Source organism: Trichomycterus rosablanca, chromosome 21 (assembly GCF_030014385.1).
Source record: "Trichomycterus rosablanca isolate fTriRos1 chromosome 21, fTriRos1.hap1, whole genome shotgun sequence".
NCBI lineage: Eukaryota > Metazoa > Chordata > Actinopteri > Siluriformes > Trichomycteridae > Trichomycterus > Trichomycterus rosablanca.
Genome location: NC_086008.1, coordinates 6,347,963 through 6,363,762, shown reverse-complemented (window position 1 = coordinate 6,363,762; position 15,800 = coordinate 6,347,963). Strand labels below are relative to the sequence as shown.

The following is a 15,800-nucleotide window of genomic DNA, read 5'->3' as shown; positions in this document are numbered from 1 at the left end:
AACAAGCAAATGGCATCGATGGTAAATCAAAAATAAAGTCTGTTTCTTCTATGTACTGAGTTTTAAATTTAATGAAGAATGGTAATTTTGGTTAAGAGTGCTGAGGTAATGTGTAAACAGATGAAAAATTAAGAAATGAAACAGAGACAAGATGCAAAACATATATTTTTATTTTTATTGATCATAGCTTACTTAACAAGTAGAATACCTTTTCTCAGTATGTATTTAGATCAATACTTTTTGAACAGAGTCCCTGAGGACATCTGACTCCACTCCAGATTGAAATTGTACCATAGTTGAAAGAACCATTTAAATTTGGCCTCTGGGGCACGGAGAGATGTCCTATTTGTATTAAGGCATTTTGTGAACTTTATCAATCACACAAACATTTTGAATTGGTTTTGCTTGCAAAACAAGCAGTAACAATGTTGGATATTTCATTCAGTGAAATATAAGTTGCAAGACTTGTAATTGTGAGCAGAGTCTTTACACCAGGGTGGGAAGGTTGTAGTTGGTTGCTTATTCTAATAATAGAAATCACTGAAAAACAACGCTTAAACAGTCATCACTTCTGTGTGTGTGTGGGGGGGGGGGGGGGGGGATAGTTGTGCTATTGAGTTTTAGTGTATTTTTTGTAGTCATAGTCTGTAGTTACAATCAAACATTCACATTTCACATACATTTCAAGCAGCAACAATTTTTAATCATGCAAATGTTATAACTAAAATCAAACAGCCCAGATATCACTGAAGAGCCTGGGGTGGGGAGGGGGGGTCCTGTGGCACAACATCTTCACAGAATGAACGAACTAAACAGCAGCAAGCTAACGTGGTGCAAGAATGATGTCCAAGCAGCAAAAACACTTAGATGGTTTTACATCTTCCATGTGTCTGGGCTGGCATTGAAGAATAATGCTAAGAAGTATTGCACTAGTGACTGGAACATTTCATTCCAGTGTGAAACTAAATTAATAAAAATAAAATCTATATTCATTTTAACACTTGCTTTTTATTTCCTTTATGGGCAAAGCACCCAAAGCAAGGTTGTGACATCATACACCTGGCTTGCTTTCACAACTAAATGTATGATTTCTTATTCTGTCCTACCTACCTGGCATAGCTGCCATTTCTGTTTTTCTTTCACAGCTTCGTCTGACTACTTGGGCTTCATTTGACGCGCAAACTATTTACAGTGCTCTGTAAGGGAACATTGCTGTTATTGCTCTGCTCATTTGCAATTTATCATGTGGAGAAGCTTGTGGTGCTTTATGAAATAGTCATGTGCTTCATCTAACCACAACATACCAAGACCCTCAGCTTGTACAAATTCAAAGGGTCGATAAACCAGTTTCACAAATGCAAACACAGCAATTAAAGCAATACATTTTCTGTGAAATATAAACAGGGCTGAATACAATCCAAACACAACATAACCACCACTGCAGCGTGGATTCAACAGGTTTGAAGCTGAACTGCTTTACAAATAATTCAGTTAAACAATAAGCTCAGGAACTGAAGAGAAACATGTCCTAATTCTTTCTAGAGTAGTTTTTGTGCAACAGCAAAGTCCTCTAATTTTACACTGCGGTGGTTACAAGAATCTTTTTAGGGGTGGATGGATTGGTTAAAGCTACTATCAGTATGTTATCAGAGCTCCACACAACTAAATAAAAGCAAACAAAACATAAACTGCTTGGGCCACCATGGTTTTAATTGACTTATTTACAATAATTATCTTACTGTAATAATATCTGTTTGGTAGATAAATGGCATAATGCTGGCAATATATGTCACTTCTGCATCCAAAAAAGAACATTTTGAAAAGTAGTTTTTAAGCTAATTGAACATTTGAAAAGTCGTTCACTTCTCTGCAGCCACTGGGGTGAAACTGTGGAGCTATATCTATACCTATATTGCATCAGAATGCTTTTGCTGTATATTTCTCTCTCTCGTATCAGTCACACAACCAAATTTAATTTGCTGTTAATTTAATTAAATGTTTTTAATTGTGTGGGAGACAAAAAGGTGATTTATTTGCCCAAGGCTATACTGAGGCAGGTCTAACGACACAAGTGCTGCATTTTTCTATTTCGTCTGAAACAGCTGTCTGAGTTTAATTCAGTATAAAAATATTTCTTAACTTGTATATACCAATCATATTTTTCCAACAAATTTTACTGTGGTAATGACCCAAAATTATTGATAATTAGATAAAAAAGAATAGCACACACAACGAAGGTTTTATATTAACAAACTTCATGTAACACGCGCCTTCACTGTATGATGGTTAGCTTGAACATACTGATAGTAGCTTTAAGCCCTCTGTATATACATGTCTTTTTTTGGCCAGTTTTATAATACAGTTGAACATTAAAATGTTATTAAAATAATGCAGTCACCTTTTAACTAAATAAAAGAGTGCTGCAGAAGTGAAACATCTTTTCCTGTTCTATCTGGTGTTTGCAAGCAAGTCTGCAACCCAACCTTGCTCTTCTAAGTTTTCTACTGATGGGTCTCGTTGTAGTCCATGATGCGCAGGTCGTGCTGCCTCCGACTCTGGACATTGTAAGCCCGGGCCCTGTGTCGATCCATGGGCTGAAGCTCTGGCATCTCTACCAGCTTCTGGATCACTGCAGCCTCAGAAGCACTGCTGGGGAGACATTTTTCAGCAGGCTTTAAGCTCTGCTCCTGAAGGCCAATGGGCAGTGGGGACACTTCCACCTGCTCCTCCTCATACACCCTTTTTGTTTTCTTCAGCAGAACTTGGTTGTGCAATCCCAGAAAGCTCTGGGAACTTGGATAGGACCCTACACCCAAAGGTGAGCTGCAGGAGACGACAGAAAGATCTTCTTCCAAACTGCCATTAACCAGTGCACTGGATGGTGGAGATCCAGAAAAGAGAGGTAAGAGATCACCATTGATACAAATGTTAGAACTCTCCTGTTTTTCGTCTGACTTGGAGGTTTGGGCTGATGTGGATGCATTGCTGCCATTAGACCTAAATACAACAAGAAATTGTTCTTAAGTTAAAATGAGCACTAATATCAGGGCACAAGCTGACCAGCTGCTCCTGTAAGCAGATTAAATCAGAACTAGTTTAAAAACAGTTTGAAGATTTTAAAGCACTCACCTCTGCTTTTGGGGACTACTGAGCTCATCTGTGCCCCCTGCTGGTTTTCTGTCTGAAAGATTGCTGAGCTCCAGTTGGCTGTAGAGGTAGAGAAGCTCTGCTTGCAGTGCCTGAGTCACATGTTTTTGGGCTAGATACCTGTTCTCAGAAGCCTGCAGCTGCCCCCTGCAAAAAACAATTGCATAATATGCAGTAGTACAGAGTACACTAGTACAATAAAGTAGTACAGTTATACAATGACCATTATAGCCAAACAACAGCACAACACTTAAATTTCATGCCAAGTTTGATATGAGAAGAAGCCTATACTTGGCCTGGTTTTTCACGTTCTCCAGCAGTTTCTTTTGCTCCAGGATGAGGTGCTCTTTCTTGGTGAGCTGGGTCTCCAGGTCTGCTATGCGTTGCTGGGCTGCCTCCAGTCTCTGGCTCTGCTGGATGGAGTTTTGCCTTAACCGCTCAGTCTCTCGTGAGGAACACACCTGCAGCATCTTTAGCTCCTAATAAGAACACAGGCAGATAAAGAAGCAGATATGATGCAGATACAGCAAAACTAGTAAATCGATGATAAATCCATCAATACTTTACCGTATTCGCATCAATGCCGTGATTTATTGAAAGATTCTAAGGTCAAAATGCTTACTGCATACTCTGAAGATCAATATTGCACAGTAAAAATTACGAAGTTATATTCTGTCCAGTCCTGCTACCTAAATGATGCTTAACTTAGCATCAATATTAAACAATGCACACAAACAGAGGCTGTGCCACAGCATTGTTAACCCTGACGTAGACTTTAGAAAAACAAATGCAGTAATCCTGGTGGTTTATTTTAAAGTTAATTTTAATGACTATGCCCTAAACACTTCAGGAGGTACACACTGTTTACAAGAAGACAAACAAAAATGAGGACTTTTGTGAAATTATATTACCAGCTAAGAGACTTCTGACATAAACAAGCATCAGGTATAAATCATCATTGCAAAGAAGATTTAGAATTTGTTATTATTTCAGTGGAGACAGAGTCTCGAGAGTGCAGTGCTTGTGTTTAAAGCCCTGTCACAATATTTGCTTTCACACCATTACTCCCATGGTAAGCTGCACCCAGAGAACTGTATTGAAGCGCTCACTTATAGGGTGCTTAAGAGTTTAATGGCACCACATACACTAACAGCTACACTATTTGCATTTGTATTGTATTTGACTACACTGTTTAAAACGCACTTCTGTAAATGTAAAATATGTATAGTGGTTTACCAATATAGTGAACACAGAACTTTCATCATACCTTTTGTGAGTCAGGTCCCAGACGATGGACTTCCTGCACACACAATTTGTTGGCTTCCCCTAGCAGTAACAGCTGTTTGTTCAAGAAGGCCATCTGCTGCTCCATACTTTCACTGTTATTAAGCTAGCATGAGAATCAGACACTAAATCAATCACTTTGCAGAAAGCTGATTACACAAGCTTAGATTATTATTTTATGCACTGCTGCTGTCAGTATGGCAGATTTTATTTCAGAGATTCACCTTGATGGACAACTGGCTGAGCAAATGTCCTGTATTGCACACTTTGTTATTGGCTCTCTGCAGCTCTGCTTCCATCTCACCCATTTTCTTATGGCTTTCCTGCAAGTCACTCTGACAAGGCAGAAAAAAACAAGTACGTTTACTATCTGACACATCAGGTCACATGGCCGCTATACATTTGCATTAACTCTGAAAACAGACCACTGTTTTCAATGCTGAATTGTTTGTTTAGTATCACAGAGTCAGTAGCGCCTTGAGCACATGACTACAGTGAGTACGATGGCTGTTGTTTGTAAAGACAGCATGTACTGACCTGCAGCTCCTGGGTTTTGGTACAGTACTCATTCCTCTCCTGTTGGAGCTGCTGGAGCTGAGTGTGCAGCTGCTGCACCTGCGCTTCTCCGTCCTGCTGCAGACGCTTGGACCGCTGGTGCTCTTCCTGTAGACTTAGCCGCAGAGCCTGAATCTCCACCTCCTGCAATCTCAGCTGAGCCTTCTGTAACGCAAAACCCACAAATTTGTAAAATAAGAACTACAATGTTAATGAGTAAACATTTGTAAATCTTGAGTTTTCAATTTCACCTCTTTGACCAGAAGGTTCTAAGCAGGTTATCTTAATTGTTTGACTTGGTTCAGCCTCTATATAATCAACAAAATTTTGTTTTCCTCCCCCATGCAGCAGAACCATTTTAGCAAGTATGGCAAACAAGAGGCAGACATATGACAAACTTTGTCACATCACTTGACCTAATGTGTAACAAGCCCAAAAAACTATTTTTGTATGATGAAAGCTTTCTGTAAACCAAAAGACAAAATAATTATGGCAAAACTAGCCACCTGTACTTTCTTGCCCCCGTACACCACACAAATTGTAAAATTTCATTTTTAATACAGTACGAGTAAAATTCAAAAGTTGTGTGTCATGAAATACACTAACATAAGATGCTTTTTTTAACAGAAGTGTTTGAACCTCACATTTTGTCACCTTTATCATAACCCACCAGTCACACAAAGCAAAAAAGTTTCCTTATGTCATCTGGTTTCCTCTCACCCCCTAAAAACATTAAAAAAGGGGAACTGGCTACTCTAAACTACCCCTATTTGAATGCGTAACTGGGTGAGTGATCAATATCGTACACAGATTTGTGTCCAGTCCGAGGTTTACTTCTGTCATGCATCTAACGATCTCCACTGGCACCTGACCCAGTTACCCTGATTAGAATAAAGCTTAATATGAGTAAATATTTACTGTGACATGGTGCTTGTGTACCCCTGTCTTACATTTTACCCAAAGACACACAGTATCAAGCCCAAATAATTAAAGATGTAAAAGTTGTACATTTCTTTACCATAGAATTGTTCTGCTCTTCCAGTGCAGTGGCATTGATGACACGGCGGAGGAGGCGACGATTACGCAGTGCGTGCTGCTCTCTTTTGTGTCTTTCATAAAGCAGATGGTTATGCAGCAGCAACAGCTGACTGCGCAACAGCACTAGCTCATCTGGGGCTCCGGGGACTACGAATGTAAATTACATATCAGTGTTAATACAAAGAAATATGGTTTCAGTATCCAGTTGCAATTGGAAACATTAAACCCCTTAAAGGAGGAGACCCCTCAAAGAATTGCTTATTAGAGGTTATCAAGGCAAAAAAGATGTTTCATCAAGTACTGAGGCCAGGGGATGAACAATAATGCATTGTTGTCATGAACATTGTTAAGAGAAATAGATGTTTTTCCATTTATATTTAAAATTAACTAAATACACATTACGCACTTTAATACATTTTAAGGTCAGAGGGTTGAGTGTCAGATTGCAATTCTATGTTATATAAAATTTATAATCAAACATTTCCTTAAAATGGTACCAGATAAAAAAACAAATAGGACAATAAAAAAGAAAAAAAACTGATAAAATCAGCAGATGAGGGAAGATAATCAACATGTATTTATTTTGGAAAAACAATATTATAGGAATATTATAGGAAAAGTGAAATTATAGAGGAACTAGAAACTGATACAAACAAAGAGGAAGAAAAGAATCCAAAGGACGGGCTGGTGAACAGACCTTCTAAACTGTTCAGAGTCTGTGTGTATATTAGCTTACTAAATACCTTTTCCTTTAGTGCTATGATGTTTACCTCCAGAGTTCAGCTCAGCTGACTGGTTTAACAAAGAAGCAGATCTGAAACACATTACACATAAGAACAGCAATAAGTAAAGTACAGTATAATGCAAATGTTTGGACACTGCTGGAAATCTTGTGTTTGTTTTCTAACAAAAATTAGAACACATTCTTAAAAGGGGACAGAATTATGGCTTTAAAACAATAGAACACTAGGTTTTCATTTTCTAAACACAACACTAAAAAATAATCTATAATCTGGCCAACCATATCAGAACATACCTGTTGTAACCTACACAGAAATAAAACATGTTTATTCATTCTCATTTTTACCACCACTTTATCCTGGTCAGGATTGCAGTATGTCCATTTTCTTTGGAAACACTGGGTGCAAGGCAGTAACACACCAGGTACAGGGTGTCAACCTGTCACCATTTGAGCTTCATAGAACAAATTTATTTTTAAAATAGCTCTTCCATTTGTTATCGCTTATTTTCTCCCTTAGTCAAATACAATTACTTTTGCCAGGTTTACCTTCATTCAGCTCACGATTGCTGCTCTTAATTTAATCTTTTTAGTGGCAAAGCAGGTCATGTTCTGAATATAAACATGGGAATCAAAAAATAGCATTAAATGCTACATTACCTCTTCATGACTTTTTCATGAACATCATGGCCTTGCTGAATAAGACGATCCAGCACCTCCAAAGGAGACGTGGCAGAGAGATCCTCGCCCTCCAGCTCTTCTCTGTACTCCCTCTCGCCTCCAGCCTTTTGCTGGGACTCTGCTGTCCTCCTCTCCACAAATAGAGAGGCCAGTTTGGGCAGGGCCAGGTCAAACAGTGGCTCATAGTGTACAGAGCCCTTCCAAAGATCCACTGAGGCATCTACAGCTGCAGAAGGGCTGAGAGTATTCTCTATGGGAGTAAAACAGGGCCAGGAAGGTTGCTGTTCCACTCTCATAGCATTACTCATAACCCTATCTGGGGTGGAGGCTAAATTATGAGGCACTGTGTACTGTCTGGGGTTTAAAGAGAGGAGAGGGTCAGTGGTGCTGGAGAACGATGAGTCCTCGGCTGGCATGGAAAGGGGGTCAAGTTTGTCCTGGGTTAGTGTCAGCAACTCCTTTGCGATAGATTCTAAAGTGAGTAAAAGATACAATTTTGTTTGACAAAACATGTATACATTATAAAAGGCAATACATTCTTTTTGTGGTATTTCTATGCTTACCTTCCTCCCCCTCCCTCTCTGTCCTCTTTACAAAGTCAGAGACCTCTGTCAGTGTAAAGGGATTTAAACCATCTGCTGCACCCCAAAGAAAACAGAGGAAAAACAATTTTTATGATTACATTAATAGCGTAGCTTAATTAAAGATAATATTTGCTCTTTTATTGATCAAAAACATGAGGTTAACTCTAAAAAGCACTGTATGCTAACCTTTATCGATGATACTAGTCGGCCTGCCTTTTTTAAGCTCTTTGACTAGCTCCTGATTTGTCTAGGCAAATTTAAAAGAAGAAAAATCACTCAACACTGACATGTTTTTTTCTATTGTAAACCTTCAATTAATTGTATGTGAATCAACAGAGCATTAATTAAGGAATGTGTTCTCATACCTTAGGAGGAACAGGGGTAGTGCTGGTGGGTTGGGCAGTGTGCTCCAGTTCCTCCGAGGGTGATAGAAGGGAATACCCTGAGGGTGTGCAGACAGACTTTCCATCCACTGTGAAATATATATTAGTAAGACTTACATATACAAAAAGAAACAAGCCCCAACATGGAATTTGGTCTTCCAAAATTAAACTGAGCAGAGTCTATGTCCACAGAAATTGTGAATTAATGTCTGCTTTTAAAATACATAAATCTTTTCATTCATGGACGATTTTTCACAGTTATGGATTTGACAACCTTTTTCTATTCGAAACCCAGGGTATCAGACCTACACATCAGAGGAGAGTCCCAACTGAGTATAAACAAGTCAACTAATACCAGACCAGGGTTAAGATGCTCTGGTTACTGGGTCAATCCCCATCACTGCTGCCAAGTTGCCAATGTTGGGCTCTCGAGCAAGCACTGTTGCTTGCATTGTATACAGTAACATTTGTAAGTTGCTTTGAATTGAAAAGTGTCTGCTAAGTGTCTAATCACTTCAAGTCACTAATGCTCGCTCCATCTTCTGTCTCAGTACATCAACAGCTCTCATTAAAAATGACTTCCAGTTGCAATGTGTCACTACTGGAGTGAATAAAGAATTTTCACAGTTGAGTTGAGTAGGACTGTTTTTAACAGCTGCTCAGTATTCATTAATGTTCTTTTAATAACTATTTGCTAAAAGACAAAACAGAACGGGTCTCTGACCTGGTGTGCTGGGGACCCGTCCCGAAAGGTGGGAGGCACTATGTGAGAGATCAGAAATGGTGGTAGGGGACATTCCTCTGGAGCTTGAAGGGGTGCTCATCCCACATACAGAAGAAGGGCTCCACATGAGCTCCTTCATCCCTGAGGACATTGCTTCAAGACCCTTTAACAGACAATAATATAATGAATTATAATGTTTTCATATATTTATATGTATTTTACGCATTCTTTAAAATATTCTTGTGCGCTATTTCACATCACATTCAAACCAAAGAATTGCTTTGAATACATGGAAGGATCATTTACTTGAACTCTAGAGGTCTGTGGACTGAGGCCTGCTTGCTGAGTGACTGTGAGATGGGGTAGAGAAAGGGACAGGGGGTGGCGAACTGCAGCCATAGAGGTGAAAGATGAAGTACCTAGAAAGAACCAGGAGATTCAAAAGCACCGTCTTTCACAAGTGGTATTTTCTAAATAAATAGCATAACAGCAGATCTAAAATCAAACACATAGTATGTTAACTTTATAACCATCCTAACCATGGCTGCTGAGATCCGAGCAGGACCTGCTGCCGTCAAGGAGGCGCCGTGGCACATGGTCAGGAAGGGATGAGTAGCCTTCCTCACAAGATGCCTCTTTAGGGTCTATAGATACTTTGGCACATTCGATCACAATGTCGTGGGTCTCAAACCTTTTCCACCTGGATTATAAATGAGATGAAGGTAAACAGCATTTTACAGCAATTAAACATGCAAATACAAGAACATATACTTCTCTTTCCATAAAGAGTTAATGACCAATTTACTGACAATTGCAGCTAACTAAACAGGGGTTATAAAAACCCTAAATAATAAAAATAATGATCAATAACATAATACATTAAAAACACGCCTACATAATTTTATTTTCATCAACCACTGTAACCTGTATCACCAAAAAACACTGGCATCCAACAGTTTTATTCATACTTCACCTCTTAAACTGTGTTGGAATTATGATGGACAATATCACAAAATCACTGTTACCTAATTGGATCCAGTTCATTGTCTTTGGTTCCAGTGACGAGCTCTGGATGTATTCGCACATGTTCCAGCATTGGCTAATTGAAAAAGAGACAGCCAAGTATCAATAGAGCTGCAAATCTATTCAACAGTTAAGCACTACAGTGGTAAATGGTCTGCAGTATTTACAGACATAACACATAACAAGTGAACAGAGAAGCAGTATGCACACCTTAACCACCTCCTCAAAAGTGTCCACATTCTCCTTCATACTGTAGTGGGCTCTTAGGTAGGACACAAAATTGCAAGGGTACATGCCATAGAGACGGTGGAAGAGTGAGTACACGCTGGCATGAAGATGAACTGCATACACTTCCTGAGCTTGTCCTAGAGGAAATACAGGCAAATGACCTACTACTGACCTACAAACAGACTTGACATAAAAACAACTTGACATAATGACATAAGAATATGTTCATTTATTTTACCTGGGTTTCTTTGATTCCAGGCTGCCAGCCGTCCAAAAATGTCAAAAAACTCAAACAGAAGTTGTTTGCTGCTTTGTGGTATCATAGGCAGCAGAATGATCAACACCAACACTCCAGTGATGAGAACCACGACATCAGACTCAGTCTGTTCAGTAGCAACATTAAAAAAAGAAGGACAAGGTCAGTATGGTTTCAGGTATTAGGACCAGTTTAATTAAGAACACATTTGTATCCGGAAATAAAAATACTGTGTACATTCCTGTAATTGTGTGTTCTTGATATAGTTCTCATGGCACAAAGGGGATGTTGTAGCCAAGTGGTTAAGGTACTGGACTAGTAATCAGAAGGTTGCTGGTTCAAGCCCCACCACTACCAGGTGGCTAATTGCTTAGACTGTATACTGTCATAGTACTGTAAGTCACTTTGGATAAAAGCATCTGCTAAATGCTGAAAATGTAAATGTCATGGTAGCTGTAGTCAGGTAGATTTCTTTAACTGATAAACCACCATTATTACTTAGCGATAAAACATTAACTGACAAGCCTACACTGCTAATAAATAAATGACTAGCTTCACTGAATTGAAACAACTTGGATAAAGTTTGTAAAGTCCTGCTTACGCTTGTATTCTGCCATTTGATTGATTAGTGCCCTATCCAAGGTGTAATCCTGTCTCGTTCTAAGCTGGTGTGCTAAGGTTTGTTTCCCTTGTGCCAATGCTACCACGATATACCCCAGACCTACTGTAACCCTGACAAGGAAAAAGTGCTTAAGAAAAGATGAAGAAATTCTCAGCCCACCAGAATGCCAAGACTGCACAAACACACTCTGATATGAGGCCATGTTCAGGTCAAGAGCATTAAAAATAGCTTTATATTTAGAACAGTCCCTATTTTCAAAAACCACAAGTTTAGAATTTCTTCCTGATGCTGTACCTTGAGGCATTTGAGCAGTGAAGAAAGCAAAGGAAAGCGAGCAATCTTGTGGATCCAGGGTGGCTGCTTGCGAACAACATGGCCAAAGAGTGTGAGGATTGGTAATCTGCAGCCTGGCTTGACCAGACACTCGTTCATCTTGTCTAAAAGGTGCTTTAAAGAGAAGGACACACACAATGAATTCAGGAATTTTGCAATTTCTCTTAAAAAAGAGCCATGGGGCAAGCAGAACAGAATTGCCCAAATGACTTCCTCACCTTGTCGTGGGGCTCTCTGACAGAGGACAGAAGATCCACCGCCTGAGGAGAGTTGGTGTCCAAATAATAATCCACAAGGCCATAAAGAAGCACAGCTCCTTTATCTAACACACATATAAACAAGAGAAACAAGTAAGACCCCACCAATAGACTGGTTATGGTATCATGGTTTACTGGTTAGCTTTGGTGTTTGACCTGATAAATATTCCACAGATGATTCATGTAAACATTGAAATAAATTAGTCCATAGCTGTTTACATGTTTTTTAACCAAAGGCTCAGGACTACTTAAATAACTGACGGATAATTTTTAATGCAGTTTACTGACATTTTTTTAATGCACTTTTGCCAATTTCTAATAACTAATTACCCAATCACATTTCACCTCCTCTACTGCTGCAGGTCACCACTCCTGACCGAGGAGAGTTGTGACTAACACACACTGCCTCCGCTGCTTTGAGCTTTCCTGCCTACTGTTGACTAATGATGGTCAGTTATTGATTAAAAAAAAATTGCCAAAATTTCATTCCTAACACACTGATTGGTATTGAGTCAGATTTTACATTTCGTAGCGCCTGCTTCAGCTGGAATAAATACATTCCCACCAGCCTCTGATGACCCTGTTGGTAAACCTTTATCATAGCTGACGCAAGTGTGAAGTGATTATTGCATAAAATGCATGGTTTGCTCATGGGGTTAAGAGAGAATGATGTAAAGATGACCAACCTGTGCTAAGGTTCTCTTGTAGGGCACTTCTGACTTGCTCCAGCTCATGGAGATCTGTAGACTCCAAAAACGGGAGTAGGTCAAAGACATTTGGCTGGTCCTTGGCCATGTTAGTGCTGGACAGACGGCAGGACTGCAGGCGTTGTCACAGTGGATCCTAAAGCTCTGTTGGGTAAACATGGAGTGCCTGGGAAAAACAGATAATGTCAATAAGATAAGACTTTATTGATTCCCTTGGGGAAATGAACTTGTAGTAATGTATAACAATACACAAAGTAATGTTATGCCAGATTGTGCCTGTTGCAAAATAGGTAGCAATGCTGTGGTTTTCAATTAGACAAACTAAGAGTGTAAGAGGGGCGGCACGGTGGCTTAGTGGGTAGCACTGTCGCCTCACAGCAAGAAGGTCCTGGGTTCAATCCCCAGGTGGGGCGGTCCGGGTCCTTTCTGTGCGGAGTTTGCATGTTCTCCCCGTGTCCGCGTGGGTTTCCTCCGGGTACTCCTGTTTCCTACCACAGTCCAAAAACATGCCACCAGGTTAATTGGAAACACTGAATTGTCCTATAGATACCTAGCCGCTAGATGCACTAGTGCATTGTAGTGCCGGTCCCAAGCCCGGATAAATTAGGGAGGGTTGTGTCAGGAAGGGCATCCGGCGTAAAAATTGTGCCAAATCAATGAGCGATCATGAGGATGACTCGCTGTGGCGACCCCTGAAAAAGGGAAAAAAAAGCCGAAAGAAGAAGAAGAAGAAGAAGAGTGTAAGATCAAGTTGGCCACTTGTGTTGTCACAATACCAGTACACAAATTCTGATACAAATAAAACATTAAGTGTTTTCTATTTTACCATAGCCCTATCATTAACTACCATTAAAAATGATTGAAAATGAATAATTAAAGTTTAAGAAAGAACTGTATTTAAAAAAATGAACAAAGAGACAAATTCAGCAAGATTCTCTACACTTCTGTTTTAAAGTTACAAAAAAATATGCAGGTGTGACAGCAACAGGCTTTATGACCATTTGTATCATGAGACAAACTGTAGGTATTGGGGGCCAGTACTTTGTCACTGGCTTTAATTTCCTCACAGACAGTGGAACAGTGGTAGCCTAGTGAGTAGAGCTTTGGGCTATCAACTGAAAGTGCTGCCACTGTTGGGCCCTTGAGCAAGGCCCTTAAGCCTCTCTGCTCCAGGGGCACCGTATGATGGCTGACACTGTGCTCTGACCCCAACTTCCAAACAAGCTGGGATACGTGAAGAAAGAATTTAATTGTACTGTACACCTGTATATGTATAAATGACAAATAAAGGCATTATATCTATCTATCTATCTAGACACAATCCCACAACCAACAGGTTAAGAAGTCCTGACTTTGAGCTACTGCAAAAAATAGAAAGCTCTTCTCTAAAACTTTCCTTGTAAAGCTTGAGTGGTTTTTGTTACCGATAACAAAGAAAAAGCAGAAGCTGGGGCTTCTTTCTTGCATGGCTGCCTCAAACCCATGAAGACATGAAGTGTGCTTCATGTAAAAAGTGTCACCCATGAGCCAGCAGCTTCTTAATCATATAAGACCTGTTTTTTGGTGGTTTTAACTTACTGTCCTCTTTATAAGGAACACATACGCTTTTAGCACTAGTTGTTGGTACACAATTAGAGATTAGAGCTTATTTCTTTCTTCATGTGTGTAAATCTTGCGGTAATCTTTAAATCAGTGGGCATCTTCTGATCACAACCTGCTTTGTTTTTTTGGTTGGAAAACTATTCGCCTCCCAGCAGTGACAGTGAGGTGTTTGAAGATCCCAAACACTGCTGCACCTGTTAAACATATTCAAGTATGCATTATTTATTTATTTATTAGGATTTTAATGTCATGTTTTACACACTGCGGTTACATTCATGACAGAAACGGTAGTTACTCATCACACAAGATTTATTAGTTCACAAGTCTAATGTCAAACACAGTCATGGACAATTTTGTATCTCCAATTCACCTCGATTGCACGTCTTTGGACTGTAGGAGGAAACCGGAGCTCCCGGAGGAAACACAGAAAGGACCCAGACCACCACACCTGAGGATCGAACCCAGAACCTTTTTGCTGTGAGGCGACAGTTCTACCCACTGAGTCACCCTTACTGACATGACCGTGTTAGTGTCACTACAGTGCTGAAAATGGTCCACCACCCACACATCATCTGGTCAGTGGGAATTCTGCGTGGATCCCTTTCGAGTGGTAAATGGGGTACAAGCAAAAAGTACATTGCAACAGATGGGCTACAGTCAGTAATTCATATTTAGACACAAAGTTCATCTGTATAGTAAGTGCACTTAATAATCAACGAATGCACATAGCAGATACGTACCAATACCAGTATACCTAATAAAGTGCTCAGTCATTGTACATATACTGTACATGTGTTTATATGATTATTTTACATATATTTTAACTGTAGTAAGTGTATCTGGTTAAATACATTGTAAATATAAGGTAAATGCACATAATAAGCTGTGGAATGAGAGTATTCTGTGTTTTAGCAAATCAGGACGTGCAGAATGCTTGCAGTTGTTTACTTGTAAGATTATTATTGTTTGGATTACGTCATATCTTTAGGTACAAAACACCAAGAAACAAATCATTATTATAACCTCTCATTCACAGTGAATAAACACCAACACAAACACTGAACACTTCATACTGCAACACTACTGCACAACAACTGACTGACAGCAACATCTCAAGCCCAGCTAACGTTAACCCTCCAGCTAGCACAAAGCACACGCTTGAGCTCATACCAACAACAATGACATGTCTCGAACTATTTCATTTTGAATATAGCACAGCATTGTATCTTTAGTTCTCTAAATTTGGACCCCTTATCTAGTTTACAACACTTTATTTCATTACCTTTTACAAAGTCTGGACCTTACACGATGCCGCCATCTTGGCCACCCCACGACTCACGCGTTATGGGATACATGCGCAGAAGAAAAAATAGTCCCACCGCGAATTCTTAATATGTAAGTCTCTGTTGCAAATAAAAATGTGGAAATTATATAAAAATTCACCACCCTGCAGACGTACAGTTTTTTGTACGTAATTTCACATTATTGGAGCATATGCGACACTATGTGCACCTGGGACAGGAGAATATATTGAAAGCTTGGAGCAGAGTTCAGGCTGACAGGAGCTCGGTGCGCATGCGCTGCTCAAAAACAAATGACGTCATTCATGTTTATTCATCACCTGCAGGCATGTTAGG

At 39.6% G+C, this 15,800-nt stretch overlaps 1 protein-coding gene across 3 annotated transcripts; it reads right to left on the bottom strand.

Moving 5' to 3' along the window:
- Window positions 1-152: 152 nt before the first annotated feature.
- Window positions 153-15,502, bottom strand: tsc1a (TSC complex subunit 1a). Of its 3 annotated transcripts, XM_063017665.1 has the most exons (22): window positions 15,446-15,502; window positions 12,541-12,727; window positions 11,816-11,919; window positions 11,559-11,711; window positions 10,625-10,769; window positions 10,369-10,523; window positions 10,161-10,234; window positions 9,675-9,835; window positions 9,442-9,554; window positions 9,136-9,298; window positions 8,394-8,500; window positions 8,215-8,275; window positions 8,008-8,082; window positions 7,424-7,916; window positions 6,768-6,838; window positions 6,005-6,171; window positions 4,969-5,151; window positions 4,656-4,766; window positions 4,415-4,537; window positions 3,439-3,626; window positions 3,130-3,294; window positions 153-2,997 (listed from the first exon to the last, which is right to left on the bottom strand). In XM_063017665.1, exons 2-22 carry the CDS (start codon window positions 12,647-12,649, stop codon window positions 2,502-2,504), a joined length of 3,417 nt encoding a protein of 1,138 aa, XP_062873735.1. In that variant the 5' UTR covers window positions 12,650-12,727; window positions 15,446-15,502; the 3' UTR covers window positions 153-2,501. The 3 variants fall into 3 exon arrangements, with proteins under 3 accessions (XP_062873735.1, XP_062873734.1, XP_062873736.1); XM_063017664.1 differs by lacking the exon at window positions 15,446-15,502 and having other exon boundaries at window positions 12,541-12,823; XM_063017666.1 differs by lacking the exon at window positions 15,446-15,502 and having other exon boundaries at window positions 6,795-6,838; window positions 12,541-12,823.
- Window positions 15,503-15,800: the final 298 nt, after the last annotated feature.